Here is a 13451-nt window from a genome sequence, read left to right as displayed (position 1 = left end):
GTAAGACCTGGGAAGCACGGAGCCATGGATTTGTTTTATTTCCAAGAAGGTGTGAAATACAGAAGCCTACCTATGGTCTTTATTAAAATTTTCTTTTGGGCTCGGAAAATATGATTGTTTCTTTCATGCTGTTGTTTGAAAAAAAAAACCAGGTATAATCAGACATAGCTGCTACTGTGAAGTAAACATTTTCCTGATTTAATGATCTGTGTAAGGTTAATCAGTAGATACATATAATGATCATGTAGCTAGAGGCAGAAATAACACTGAATTTTGAAACATCCCACATGTGTGTTTCCTATGTGAGGATGAGGAGTAATCAAAAAATGAAGTCTGTCATTGCGTCACTTGTATGGAAATGTTTGCAGTGACATACACTCTTATAGTAGAATGTGACATCATCTAGAACCGCTAAGATTGCAGACATATTTTATATCTTGGGAAATGCTCAGGACACCCTGGAGAGTAAAAAGAAGAATTTCAACAAACAAATTTAGAATGATGTGTTCATTATGAGTCCATCAAAGAAACCTCCAAAGAAGGTTTCTTGCAGGTACCTTGCAAATCAGAACCAGGGGTTATGGTTGATTTGAACTTTTCTCTTTTATCAATTTATATAGACAGTGGTCTACACAAGTTTAGAACTATTACCACTGGAAGCATTACTAACTGGGAGAGTGGTGTTGAGTGTAACCTAAGCCCTCCATGGGGCTGAGGATGGGGAGAGGAGAACCTGTGTGTGACCTCCCATGGTTAATGCAGTGGAGAGTGTCTGTCTTCTAAAGAAAGGGCTGCAGGAACCATGTCCATATTTGCACTTTGTGTGAAAATAATTGATTTCCAAAATGAATCAAAGTCTTGTCTTTTTCTATTATAAATCACCTATCAAAGATCTTTAAAAAAATAATGTAGCACATTGTATTCAATTCAGTAATCATTTCTGAACATCAACTATGTGATGAGGTTTTGGGAGGAAACAGTGGAGACATGGGCTCTGTCCTCCAGGAAGTCAGGCCCCAGGGACAAGGAGAACAAACTGAAGCTTCAGTTGTCATTACACCCTGTTCTCATTTGAATGAGAAAAGATTACTAACGTCTGTCTTCAAACAGTGTTTTCCCAGCCTATTATCAATAAAGTGAAACCTCAACTCTTGAAAACTCATTTCTTACCATTAATGGAGAAACTGAAGAAAAAGGCAGCCATGGTGGTTTCTGAGGAAGACCACCTGAAAGCCGAGGCCAGAGGGGACATGTCGGAGGCCGAGCTGCTCATTCTGGATGAGTTTACCACGCTGGCCAGAGATCTTTATGCTTTCTACCCGCTCCTGATTCGATTTGTGGACTATAACAGGTACAGTGTGCAAAAGTAGTTAATTGCCCCAAGTTGGTCACAGCCTTTCCTGGCTCACAGATCCTATTGAATTGCTTCCTTCACGAACTGCTTGCCCTGGGATGGTTTGTGGATACGACATAACAAAATGCTGATAGGTAATTTAATTCTCACCAAGCATCTTAAACTTAAAATTGGCAATTGCACTGTGCAGTGCTCTGCCTTTTGCATATAAAGTCAGCAGTTGTAAAGTTAGGCCTTTCCATGGTTTGAAATGTCACGCTGTACACTGAAGACGTTATGTGTTCTCTGGTCAGCAAATTTAACTCTGGGGAGGAAAGGTGATTTCGTTTTTAAATTAACGTTTAGGAATGGTTGAAAGACTGCTTTACTTGTTGTGTGATTCAGGGCCAAGTGGCTGAAAGAGCCTGACCCGGAAGCCGAGGATCTCTTCCGCATGGTGGCTGAGGTCTTCATCTTCTGGTCCAAATCCCACGTAAGTGTAAGGAGGTTGGCAGATGGCAGCTGCTGTTTAATGCGTGGTAAGAGCTTTGTAAATGTTGACCGATCCCTTGGTAACTGTGTAGGGCAGTGCTTCTCAAACTGATTTACTAGGATTCATTTGTTCAAAGGCTGGGGAGAGAGGGGAGGTGCCACTGGGGACTTAGAAGAAACATAGCCTTCTTTTGAGCTTTGTAAAATCATGCATAGACATTAAGAGAAATATTAACCTGTCACTCTCAGTGTGACATCAACACTACAGAGTGCTGTGCATTTTTACCCTCTCACTTTCCCTCTCTGTTGGTTTGGTGCTACCTGAGCCCTAGCAGTACCCAACTCGGCTCTTAATTGGAGAAGTGCTGAGATGGAGTGGGGTTTTCCAGTCATAGGACACACTTGGTTTACGTGTATAGGGACCATGGCTTTAATGGTTTCATCACAATTTCTGTAGGAATTCAGTTTAACTCACATTTTAGACTCAGTTCACTTTTAAACTAAAACTTCTAGGACTAGAGGTGTGGCTCAAGTGGCAGAACATTTGCCTAGCAAGCACAAGGTTCTGAGTTCAAATCCCTGTACCACAAAAAAAAATAGAATACAGTACAATAAAGTTTCTGCTGGAATCCTCTGGATGAAATTCCTAAAATCCATGCCCAGTTAATTTTCACTATTTTGTCTGTTGCAAGTGAAACTGTTTATTTTTAAATCTGGAAAAAAAGACTTTCATCGTAGGAAGAATTTCAGAATATTCTGTCAATTGTGTCTAGTAACTAGCAGGATATGAGCACTTACTATTGTCCCAAATTATTTTAAAAGTTTAGGATTTTAGTGTCAGTTCTAATTGTGTGCCACCCTGTAATGGGGAGGACTGTGAAAGTAAAAATGAAAACCTCAGTCTCAGTTTCATCGTCTGAGGGATCGGATTGTCCTTGTGTCAACAGATTGTTGTACAAATCAAATCACCCTGAACATGTAATATACTTAAAAATCGTATTTAATCATAAAATAATAAATATTTGTTGCCTACATCTTAGGAGTCTGTTAAACTTAATATCAAACTTTATATAGAACATTTCACACAGAGAGACTGTATAATGTAAATGTTTTTTAACATGTAAATTTGTAACTTCACATTGATATTATCTATGGATAATTATTTTAGGTTCTTGCTTGTTTGTTTAATGGGACTGAGTTTTAAACTCAGGGCTTTGCACTATCAAAACAGGCAATCTACCGCTTGAGACACGCCTCTAGTCCATTTTACTCTGGTTGTTTTGGAGATGGGGTCTGGTGAACCATTTGCCTAGGCTGGCCTCAGACCATGAACCTTCTAACTGATCTCAGCCTCCCAAGTAGCTAGGATCACAGGCGTGAGCCACTGGCACCTGGCTATTTTAGGTTCTTTATATTCCTCTAAGTGAAAGCCAATTTTTTTTTATTGGTGCTGAGGATTTAACCCAGGACCTTGGGCATGCTGGGCAAGTGATCTAACAATTAGACGGTGTCTTGCTACATAGATCAGGCTGGCCTTGAACTCACATTTCTCCTGCCTCTGCCTCCCAAGTGCTAGGATAACAGAAATGCACCACCACACCTATAAATGACGTTTTGTCCTAAGATGACTCAGGGTATTCTGAAGGAAAATTTAACTCTGGAAGAAATCAATCCATTTTCATCTACCAGAACAGAGATGGATTGGCAGCCTTTGACCTTTTATTTCCTCTGGTTATTTTACCTGTAATGCCTAAATGACAAATAGGAGATACTCAGGAATAAATCACTTAGAAAACAGAATTATTTTTCTTCAGGAAATAATGATATTCACCTACATAAGTCACTAAAATACCAATGAAGCTTCTTTAAATTTGTGTAAGACAAGATTTTGGAAGAGTTTGTTATCAATAGTAGGCTTTTATATAAATGTCTAAAGAACATGAAAAAAATCTGAATGTATAAGAAGAAGATCTGGATGTATCTGAATAAGAACAAAATCTGAATGCCCATATTTAAAACACAAATCTGTTAATATGTGTTCTATTCTTACCCAAATATTTAAAGATAAATTGACTTGGACATCCTTTTCATGGTTTCAAATGAAAAGTGAATAAAATGATGTGATGAAAGTAGATAAAGTATCTGTCAGGATAGAAAACAGCATCACAGTTTTATGTGTCCTTGAAAAGCCTATGTTTATCTCACCTGGCACTATATGTCTGGGGTTTGAGTACTCTGTTTATTACTTGGTAATGTGTGGCCTCAGTGTCACACAGTGGCACTAATGACCTTAGTGTCTTGTCTTTAAAACATCCATGCTTAAATGTAAGTTTTAGAAGTGCTGCTCTCAGCTAAGCACTCACTAGATGCTCAATGCATATTTGCTCTTTCTTGGAAAGTCTTGTACAGCAAATTCATGCCTATCTTTGAAGAAATGTTTGCTCTTGTATGACTTCTAATTAAATCAACTTCTTCTCCAAGTGGTTTTAACTGGTGTCTCCTTTCAACTTCTTAGAATTTCAAAAGAGAAGAGCAGAACTTCGTAGTCCAAAATGAAATCAACAATATGTCCTTCCTCATTACCGACACCAAGTCCAAAATGTCCAAGGTATGACTGTCCTGTTGTGTGTTGGCATTTTTTAATATTCTTTGAAGATGTACACCTGGAATCTGATCAGTTCCATGATGTTATGTCCTAATTCAAAACACCACACTGTTGTGAGAAATCCTAGGACTGGTTTGAATCAGGTGTGGTGAGATATTCAGAGTGACTGGCAGGGCCAAATTACACATAGAAGCCACAAGGAAAGGATCAGGAAGCTTTTATCATGGTTTCCAGGTAAGCAGAGTAAGCAGGTCTGGGCTTGGTTCACTTGAATGCTCTCTTGGTCCATGGGGCCTATGGAAATCCCTAGTTGTCTGGTACCTGGTCCTGGGGTGATTAGGGCAAGTGAACAGAAACCCAGAGTATGAAGGCTTAGTGAAGACAGTGGGGAATGTTGGTTTGTATGTAAAGGTGAGCTCACAGGGGAGGTATTCACTTCTCCAGGAATTTCCTAATTCTGAGAAAAGCAATCTCTTCAGCATCAACAAAGCCCCAAGGTGGTAAAACATCAAAATGAAACATCAAAATGCTTCATGCAAACACATGTACACACACTTGTGCGTGACATCTCACACTCCTAAAACTGTCAGTCAGTAGATATTATGCATTCATCAAGAGTGAATATTTATATACTTAAGCATGCCAGATCTCAAAATTATAGCAGCATTATTCAAAAAACCTGAGTGCATTCCAGGTTCTTATTCACAAGGTGAGAAATATGCCTCTAGCTTTTGTCTTTATCCCTTCTATCAGGGAGGGAAAAGCTTCATTTCCAAACAGTAAATCATGCCGTCATCTTACAGATTAATGCTAAGAAAAATAAATACATTTTCTGCATGGTAACACAGAATATGATGCCAAATTGTCAAAGATGCAAAGTAGAGAGAAATTCTGGCTGAGGAACCCAGCCTCACCTAACTCAATCAGTAGTGAGCAAAAACTTGCTCTGGGATGATCTCATCACACTGGGCGTGAGAGCAATGGGTTCTTAGCACCTCCTACCTGGACAGTAGGATGGATGGCATTTCTTGATAGGCCAGGTCTCATTTACAGTTTGAAAGACACTGTCGCACGTGTCACAAGATTGACAGTAGATGCTGAAGTTTTCCATGTCCTAGGATACCTGTCCAATGACATAGGCTGTTGCTGCCTGTGACTTGCTCTTGAAATACCTGGAGCTCAAAATTCACAGGTGTTTTGAACTGAAAACTGTGAGGGAAAATTTATACCTTGGCAGCTTTTGTCAGCCAAGGTGCCTGTGGGTAAAGCATAGAGAAAGGAAAAGTCAGAATCCCTGGGGAGGATGACAATGACTGTAGTGTGTCATCACACAAAGGATAAATTAAAGACCTCAGAGCAAGTTGTCTCTCCCTGTACAGATATCCTCCTCTTTCTTTTCCATCATCAGAGCCCAGTGAGTCTCAAAATACTGCATTCCTGAAAATTATACCGTTGTCTCTACAAACATTTGCCATAGTGACATTCCCATGTGTGGGAGGAGGAAATTGAAAGTAATTCATAGGAGAAGATCGATTTTAACGTCTCTCCCCAAAAGTTGTTGAAACCCTTTCGTTTTCTTTTTTAAACATTTGACTCAAGCACACTGAGTCAAGACAGAGAGCAAATAATAGCAGTAAAAGTGAAAAATTTAGAAATTACTGAATATTCTTGCCTTCTTTGCTTAAGTATTTTTACCTGGTTGTGTTTGCAGTTTCGTCCTACATAAGTATTATAAGTACTTTTATAGAAACGATGTCTCTAGTTCAGATAGCACAGTCAGGTGCCCAAATATCTTATATTGCTTTACTTGAGGAGTTATAGTGTCCATTTGTTTTGGCCTTGGTCAGATTTGAGAGTCATGATACTGTCACAGAGGTGTCATAGCTACCATTTTATCAGCATTAATGATGGAATCTTCTAACTGAGGGTGACACAAAGGACCCAGACTTGGAACTATAGTCAGGGGATGAGTAATATGTGCTCCCCAAACTGTGCTGGCCAGGACTAATGCCAAAAGTGAGTAACAGGAGGGTAGCTTCCGGTGTTACACCTGAAGCCGAATGCACAGCAATGCTTCCCATCTTGCTGAGAGCGAAAGACACAGGAAACTTTGGGGATTTGAATGACAACACTGTCTGCCTAAAGTATCAAAGTACAGATAGACCCACCCACCTCTGTACCCCACTCCAGACCTGAAAGGACTAGGAACTCTTTAGAATGGAGATGCAGACTAACTAACTGAATTATGAACACAAACTAGACAACAAAGGGTCCCCTATCAGTCTTTAAGTCAGTCATCCAAACAGGGGACAGTCACTATTGTATTGAGTCCTAATTCCAAAATGAGAAGAGGCTATAAAATAGATTGAGGCCAGTAGACCAATTCGAAATGTGTACTCTGGGATGGAGAACTTCGTTTTGTGTTAACACAAACAGAGAGAGAGGCCAGTGCATGGAAAATAGGTCACATGCTCTCAGGAGAGTGTACCCCAATGTGTGGTGAGGAAACCCCTGTGCCCTTTGTGGGCACAGTCTTCGTGGTGGTGGACCAGGAGTGGCTATGTTGTACTTGTGCTCAGTTTGTCAGTTTACATGTGATGTGCCTGTGTGTGACACGCAATGCTCTCCTTCTCTGAGGCCCTTCTCCTTCTGGAAGTCCTTTCCCCGCTCCATGTCCCCCTCCTAACTTCAGCCCATTTTACTGCCTCCGTCTGAACTTCTGCACTATGCATTCTTCAATGATGGGGCATGGGGAACATACTTTATTCACTTGGTAACTCTGCTGCTAAATGCAGTGTGTGGAGCATAATAGCTACTTAATGTGGGTAAATTAAGTAGTGAAATGTTGACTTGAAAGAATTTGAAAAGTAGTCATTTACCTAGGCCTTTTATGTGTCGGATTTTGCTTTTACTAACTCACTGTTGCAGTGGTACAAAATATTTCATGTTGCCCTATATGGCTAGCGTTGCTAAGGTTTTTTAATTTCATAACTTGTTTTGAAACGTAAACATAGTGTTCAGTACAGGTTAGCTGTGTTAGTTTGTTGATGTGAGAAAAAATGGTGGGGTTTGCCTGTTGCATTCTAGAGTTGCATCTTCTTTTTTCCTTAAGGGTTCGTTTGCTGTTGAAATGTAGTAACTAGCCTTGGCCATTTAAAGCCAGGCTCATTTGTGTAATTAGCACATCTAACATATAAAAAATGGTAGACTATCCAGTGATGAAATCTAAGAAAGCTCTTTGTGAATTCTCAGTAAAGTTTTATGATAAATACAACAGGTTGAGTGTCCTCCATGGTGGAGTGTAGGAAAGAGCTCAGTTTTGACAGGCAGACAAAGATTCTCTTGTAACTAGGATGCCTTGACTGACCTTCACCCTCCCTGTCCATGTCAGTGAAATGTTTGTCCTGTTGCATCCCTAGATGGTGAGCTGTAAGGATCAATATAATATGTGTGTGTGTGGTGTGTGTAAGTGAGTGTGTGTGTGTGGTGCCTCGTGGATTGCAGGGTCAAACAAATTTTAACTGATATTATTGCAATGGCAAAATGATGAAGTCAAAATACAACCGAATAGCCAAAGATCATATGAGTAATAAGTATTTACAGAATTTATTAGAGGAGGACATCCTGGGGATTGTGAAGGAAGAATTCTTAGGAAATGATTTGAATTTGGCATTGGAAGATGAGTGGTTTCTAGGTGAGCCACGAGGAGAGGGTTTGGAGCAGGCTGCTACTTCATTTCATGTAACCACAGAACCATTCAGCAGACAGCTAACAGTGGCTCTTTTTTTTTCTGCATAATTTTATTAAATTTTATTCACTTATTATTAGACTTTATTTTAGAGTGGCTTTAGGTTCACAGAAAAATTGAACAGAATATCAAGTTCCCAAAAGCTCCCATTCCCCCAGTTTCCCCTACTATTAACATCTAACAGTGGCTCTTAATAATAGTTTTCTTGGTGTTTTTCTTTCCTTTGTCCCTTTTCTATTAAATTTAAGGCTATTTTATTTGAAATCATTGCAGTCATGTATGTCTGTATGAGTATATGGAAAGGAAAGGGCAGGTCCATCCACTGTCCCAGTGGAACGCCATGGGCTGGGTGGGGGAGAAGAAGAACAGGCACCAAATAAGCAAATAAAGAGCCAACCAGTGCATATGCATAAGAGGATATCTGATTGCTTGTAGGTTTAATTGCTTCATCTGGCTTTGATATTGCCCATACATGTTCAAAGATTTGCTATTCTCTTTGCAGTTACGAATTTTCCATAGGATAGACAGCAAGATCATTGCTTGAGCATAAGTAAGAATCCTTTCATCTTTTGTGTCTTCAAATTGAGCAATGTAGAGTTTTTTTAAGTTATTTTTATTACTGATCACTTCAATATGTATACTATCAAACCAGGTTAACAAGCTCTTTCTGCACTCGTAACCACAAGACCAAAAAAACTTTACAAGGTCAAATCAAAGACAACTCCAGCACTCATACAAATCAGACTTTATTTTGTTGAGGAATGATGTTTGAAGCTAAACCATCAGCATTGAACAGAAGTATGTTCACATAGTTTGTTAATTTTTATGATGATTGTTCCTCGTTTGGGTAATTATTTTTATCATTTAATTGCATTTACTTTTCAACAAAGAGCTCATTTAAAACCACTGATCCATTAATCTTATAGGTTAATAAATTTAATAGTGCCAATAATTATTCATTATGCTTTTTTCTAATAAACTTATTGAAAATTTTCTCTTACAAGTTGGCAAATAAAAAAATGGGATCCATGCAATAAGTATATCACTTTAGACCATAAATCTGGTTGTAATTTGTATGGTTCAGAAAATCACAGCATTGACATAAGTAATAATGTGTTTAATAAGTTTTGTAATATATGAACTATTACTCCCATATGAATCATTTGTCTCCCTGCTTTCAGCATGCTGAAAGCTTCTGATGTGGTATATTTTGTCTTATTTTGAGTAAAATCACTTATATGTTAAATTCTCTTCTTTATTTTTCCAGTATGTCATTATCATAAAACTATGCTCCAAGTTTGAATTATTGCTTCAAAAAGATTCAAGTGCCCAAGGAACTGGGCATGGGACAATTATTTTCATTCTGACATTAGAACATGCCCTCTTACTGGAAAGAATACTCACTACCCAGCAAAACTTACACCATCATTTCAGGTGACCCTCAGGTGCCAGCGTAATCCTTGAAAGAATCCACAAAGTCCTGGAATATTCTGGCAATATTCTGTTATAATCTGGCTGTACAGACACTCCTGAATATGTATGAAACACTGATTTGTATATCAGTTCCGTTTCTGCAGGAGAGATACTGAGGCTATAGGGAGACAAATTTGAAGACCATGTAAAAGGAAATATATTTTATAATACTTTTATATATACCAAATAGGGAGTATATACATATATATGTAATACACAAAACATACTGTTCATATATTTTCAAAGCAAGCTTTTTCTCATTGCATTGAGAATTAGAAGGTATACAATATCTGAAAATCTCCAGAATTCCTCATTTCTGCCTCCCTAACAATACAACATGACTTCCTTCTTAAAGTTCCATGGTAATACATACCCATGAATTATAATGACCTAGGATCTAAATTAGCACAAGTTGCTGAGGAGAAAAGAGATTAATGTTCTTGGAACAGTATGATTTCCAAAACTAGCAACCAGGAGAAAATAAGGACGAGAGAGCAACGATTGAGTTAGAGAAGGTTGGTAATTCCAAACATGAGAAAAGCAGGCGCCCATCTTAGCACTTGTCTTTGTCTCACAGGTAGCTGTTTCTGACCAGGAAAGGAAGAAGATGAAGCGCAAAGGAGACCGGTACTCCATGCAGACATCTCTGATCGTAGCAGCTCTGAAGAGGTTGCTGCCCATCGGGCTGAACATCTGTGCCCCTGGGGACCAGGAGCTCATAGCTCTGGCCAAAAATCGATTTAGTCTGGTAAGTTTCTTCCTTACCCATGGTCAATGGGTGATCCTTGACCTCCAGGCTCTCAGGTGTTGCATTCCTCTGCCTCTCTGCTCAATGCTGATATTTCATTTGCATTGAAGATTTTATTAAGCAGTTTTTCTGCATAGAACATAGGACCGAAGTCAACGACTGCCTGTTGTTTAGTCCAGTTTTATTTCTAAGTATTGATAATCACCTTCAGAGTATATTCAGGAACCAAACAGAAGAGCGCAAATAGTACTGAAAAAAGTGGATTTCATATGCATTCCTATATAAAATATGAGGAGAGTCCTATTCAGATTTGTGAAGGGAAGTTTTCAAGGTTAGAAGCATGGTACATTGTGCCAATGACAGGGTAGAGAAGGTGTTGGCTTTTACCTCTGGGAGTCTTTTCCTTTGTAAGCATCAAGATTTAGGCTCTCAAGACTTCTTATTTCCTCTCCATGGGTACACAGATGAGGATGTAATCTTTCAAAAACATTCCCGGGAATCACTATTTTATATTTATGCAAACCGCAGGACATATTACCCCGAGCGTGGTTCCCACAGAGCATCCCGAGTTTGATACTCAGAGATGTGAGTGCATGGTAGGGAGGCTTGGGGAGAGGGCTGCACAGACACAGCCCTGTTTGGCAGTTTCCTGATGTGTGATTCTCGGGCAGATGTTCCCTGCTATTGTAGGTGCCAGACAATGTTGTCAAAGGCTAAAGTCCCTTTGGAGATTTGGGAGAAAGATGTAAATACACTTCTGCTTGAGACCAAGAGAACACACTTCTGCCCTACTTTCCTGTTATGAACCAGAAACCTAACTCCATGGAGTCTTGATGTGGTTACTGTGTACTAAAAGTAGATTGTTGCTCTGTGTCAGGCTATGGCAATATTAAGAAAATACCTCAAGGAGAATGCCCCAGATTTATGGTGTGGGTTTTGGTAAAGCTGCTTGTCAGGCGTATGCTAGCTCAAAGGACATTCGAGTTGCTTTTATTGACTTGTGACACTTTATTTATTATAAGACTCCTTTTAGGTAACATGTATTTCTTGACAGAAAGACACCGAGGAGGAAGTGAGAGACATAATTCGCAGTAATATTCATTTACAAGGCAAGGTAAGCCACACTTTATTCTAAAGCATGCTTTGTATCTATAAATTAGTTAATCTCTCTTTAGGTTAATATCATAAATAATCTTACTTTAGCAATTAAGATAATGATAATATTTAATTAGTCATTAGCCTACTTGCAAATCCTTTTGTATTAAACAATTCTTAAGGTAAGAAGTAGTACATTCTTAAAGCATCATGAATTATAAACTTTTGAAAAATTATGTTACAAGTTAAAATAAAGAGTTGGATTTTTTTTTCTGTAGCTGAGTTTGAGGACTTTAGAGACCTGGGAAGAAATACCATAGGAAATTGAAATTTTGCATCCAGTGGTCAGAGATTAAATACGTATAGTTAAGGTATGTCAGGGAGAATAAATGAGGTCCCCTCAGAGGAAACTCCATTGAAAAGAAAAGTGTGACTGGACACCGACACAATGGCTGCCGTTCAATGCTGGGTGAAGGAATTAGCCAAAGATCCAAAATGTTTTGTTCTTTTCCTTTTAGCACTTTGGAGTATAACATGATAAAGATGAAGCATGCCTTTACAGATTCATGATGTATGCACATTTTGAGAGGCAATCCCATGAATGTTGATATGCACTCAGCCAAAAGTTAGTACTAGCTCTCCAGAGTAGGTTAATTCCCATTAAAAGAAAATCTCTTTTTCAGATAGTTAAAAAAAAAAAACCTTGAGTGTTTCAAAAATGTTCATAAAACCAGGGTTGGGGGCATGCCTCAAGTGCTAGAGCGCCTGCCTCACAAGCATGAGGTCCTGAGTTCAAACCCCAGTACTGCCAAACAAACAAAAAAGCAACATGAAGACTTCATTTATAACTTTCACTAAGGATATTTGACAGAGTTACCAAGTAAAAAGTGTAGACTTCTTGATGAATATAATTTTTATAAACCTTCATTGATTTTTATTACTTAAAATCATTGTTCCAATTGTAAATTCCTTAAATTTATAGACAAATATGAGCCTGTAGCATTTCTTATAGAAGCAGACATGTGACCTTTCAACAGTTAGTATATAAAAAGGGAAGAGAAAGATGAAGGGTTGCCTTAACTCTTCCTTCGTCCAACTCCAACTCATCCTTAAAGCATGGCTGCCTCTTACCTTGTGTAGGGAAGGCTTCCTGACCTCCCACATGGTAGGTTACATCTCATGGTACCTTACATTTCCTTTTTAACAGCCCTAGTTAAAAATGATAAATGTCATGACTACAAAGTCTTATCTGTCTTCTCTGCATAATTTTTTCACTTGTATATCTTAGGGTGTACAATGTGACATTTTGATGTACACAGTGAAATGATTCCTGTAGTCAAGCGAATTAGCACATCCGTTTTTTCACATAGCTACCTTCTTTGTGTATGTTGTAAGAGCACAGGAACTCTACTCTTAGAGGTTTCCAGAACACAGTGCCGTATGATCATCTGCAGTTGTCGTGCTATCCATTAGATCCCTGACCTTACTCATGCTACTCAGCTGTGGCCTACAGGTGTGGTGACACTGTGCTGTGCAAAACAAATAATTGTACGTGAACTCTTCACCTCTTAAGATGGGCACCTTGGATTTTATATGCTCTTTCCTTTTCCTGCAGTTGGAGGACCCTGCTATTAGATGGCAAATGGCTCTGTACAAAGACTTGCCAAACAGGACAGAAAATACCTCGGATCCAGAGAGGACGGTAGAAAGAGTCCTGGATATAGCAAATGTGCTCTTTCATCTTGAACAGGTCAGATTTTGTGTGACTTTACCTTAACCACATGAAATATTTCAAAAAGAAGGTGGATGTTGACTTTTAGACTATGAGCCCCAAAGCATATACGTTCAGCATATTCATTATAAAGAATATATGATTCAGGAGTGCCTTGCATCTAATAAACACAATTTCTAACCTTATGATTCTGGAGCTGTGTATAGAGTGTGGTTCAGGAGATCC

At 38.8% G+C, this 13451-nt stretch overlaps 1 protein-coding gene across 13 annotated transcripts in view; it reads left to right on the top strand.

The window, feature by feature from the left end:
* Ryr2 (ryanodine receptor 2) overlaps positions 1-13451 on the top strand; it is a 591935-nt gene that overhangs the window by 492573 nt on the left and 85911 nt on the right. For all 13 annotated transcript variants that reach the window (XM_074056805.1, XM_020157460.2, XM_074056803.1 and 10 more), the window contains 6 exons: positions 1111-1351; positions 1739-1826; positions 4341-4433; positions 10229-10399; positions 11454-11513; positions 13110-13244. In XM_074056805.1, coding sequence (XP_073912906.1) covers positions 1111-1351; positions 1739-1826; positions 4341-4433; positions 10229-10399; positions 11454-11513; positions 13110-13244 — 788 coding nt within the window. The remainder of the gene's footprint in view (positions 1-1110; positions 1352-1738; positions 1827-4340; positions 4434-10228; positions 10400-11453; positions 11514-13109; positions 13245-13451) is intronic.

The sequence above is a fragment of the Castor canadensis genome, chromosome 15 (genome assembly GCF_047511655.1).
Source record: "Castor canadensis chromosome 15, mCasCan1.hap1v2, whole genome shotgun sequence".
In the NCBI taxonomy this organism is placed as follows: Eukaryota; Metazoa; Chordata; class Mammalia; order Rodentia; family Castoridae; genus Castor; species Castor canadensis.
Note: the sequence above shows the minus strand (reverse complement) of the source record. Positions and strands in the feature narration are given on the sequence as shown.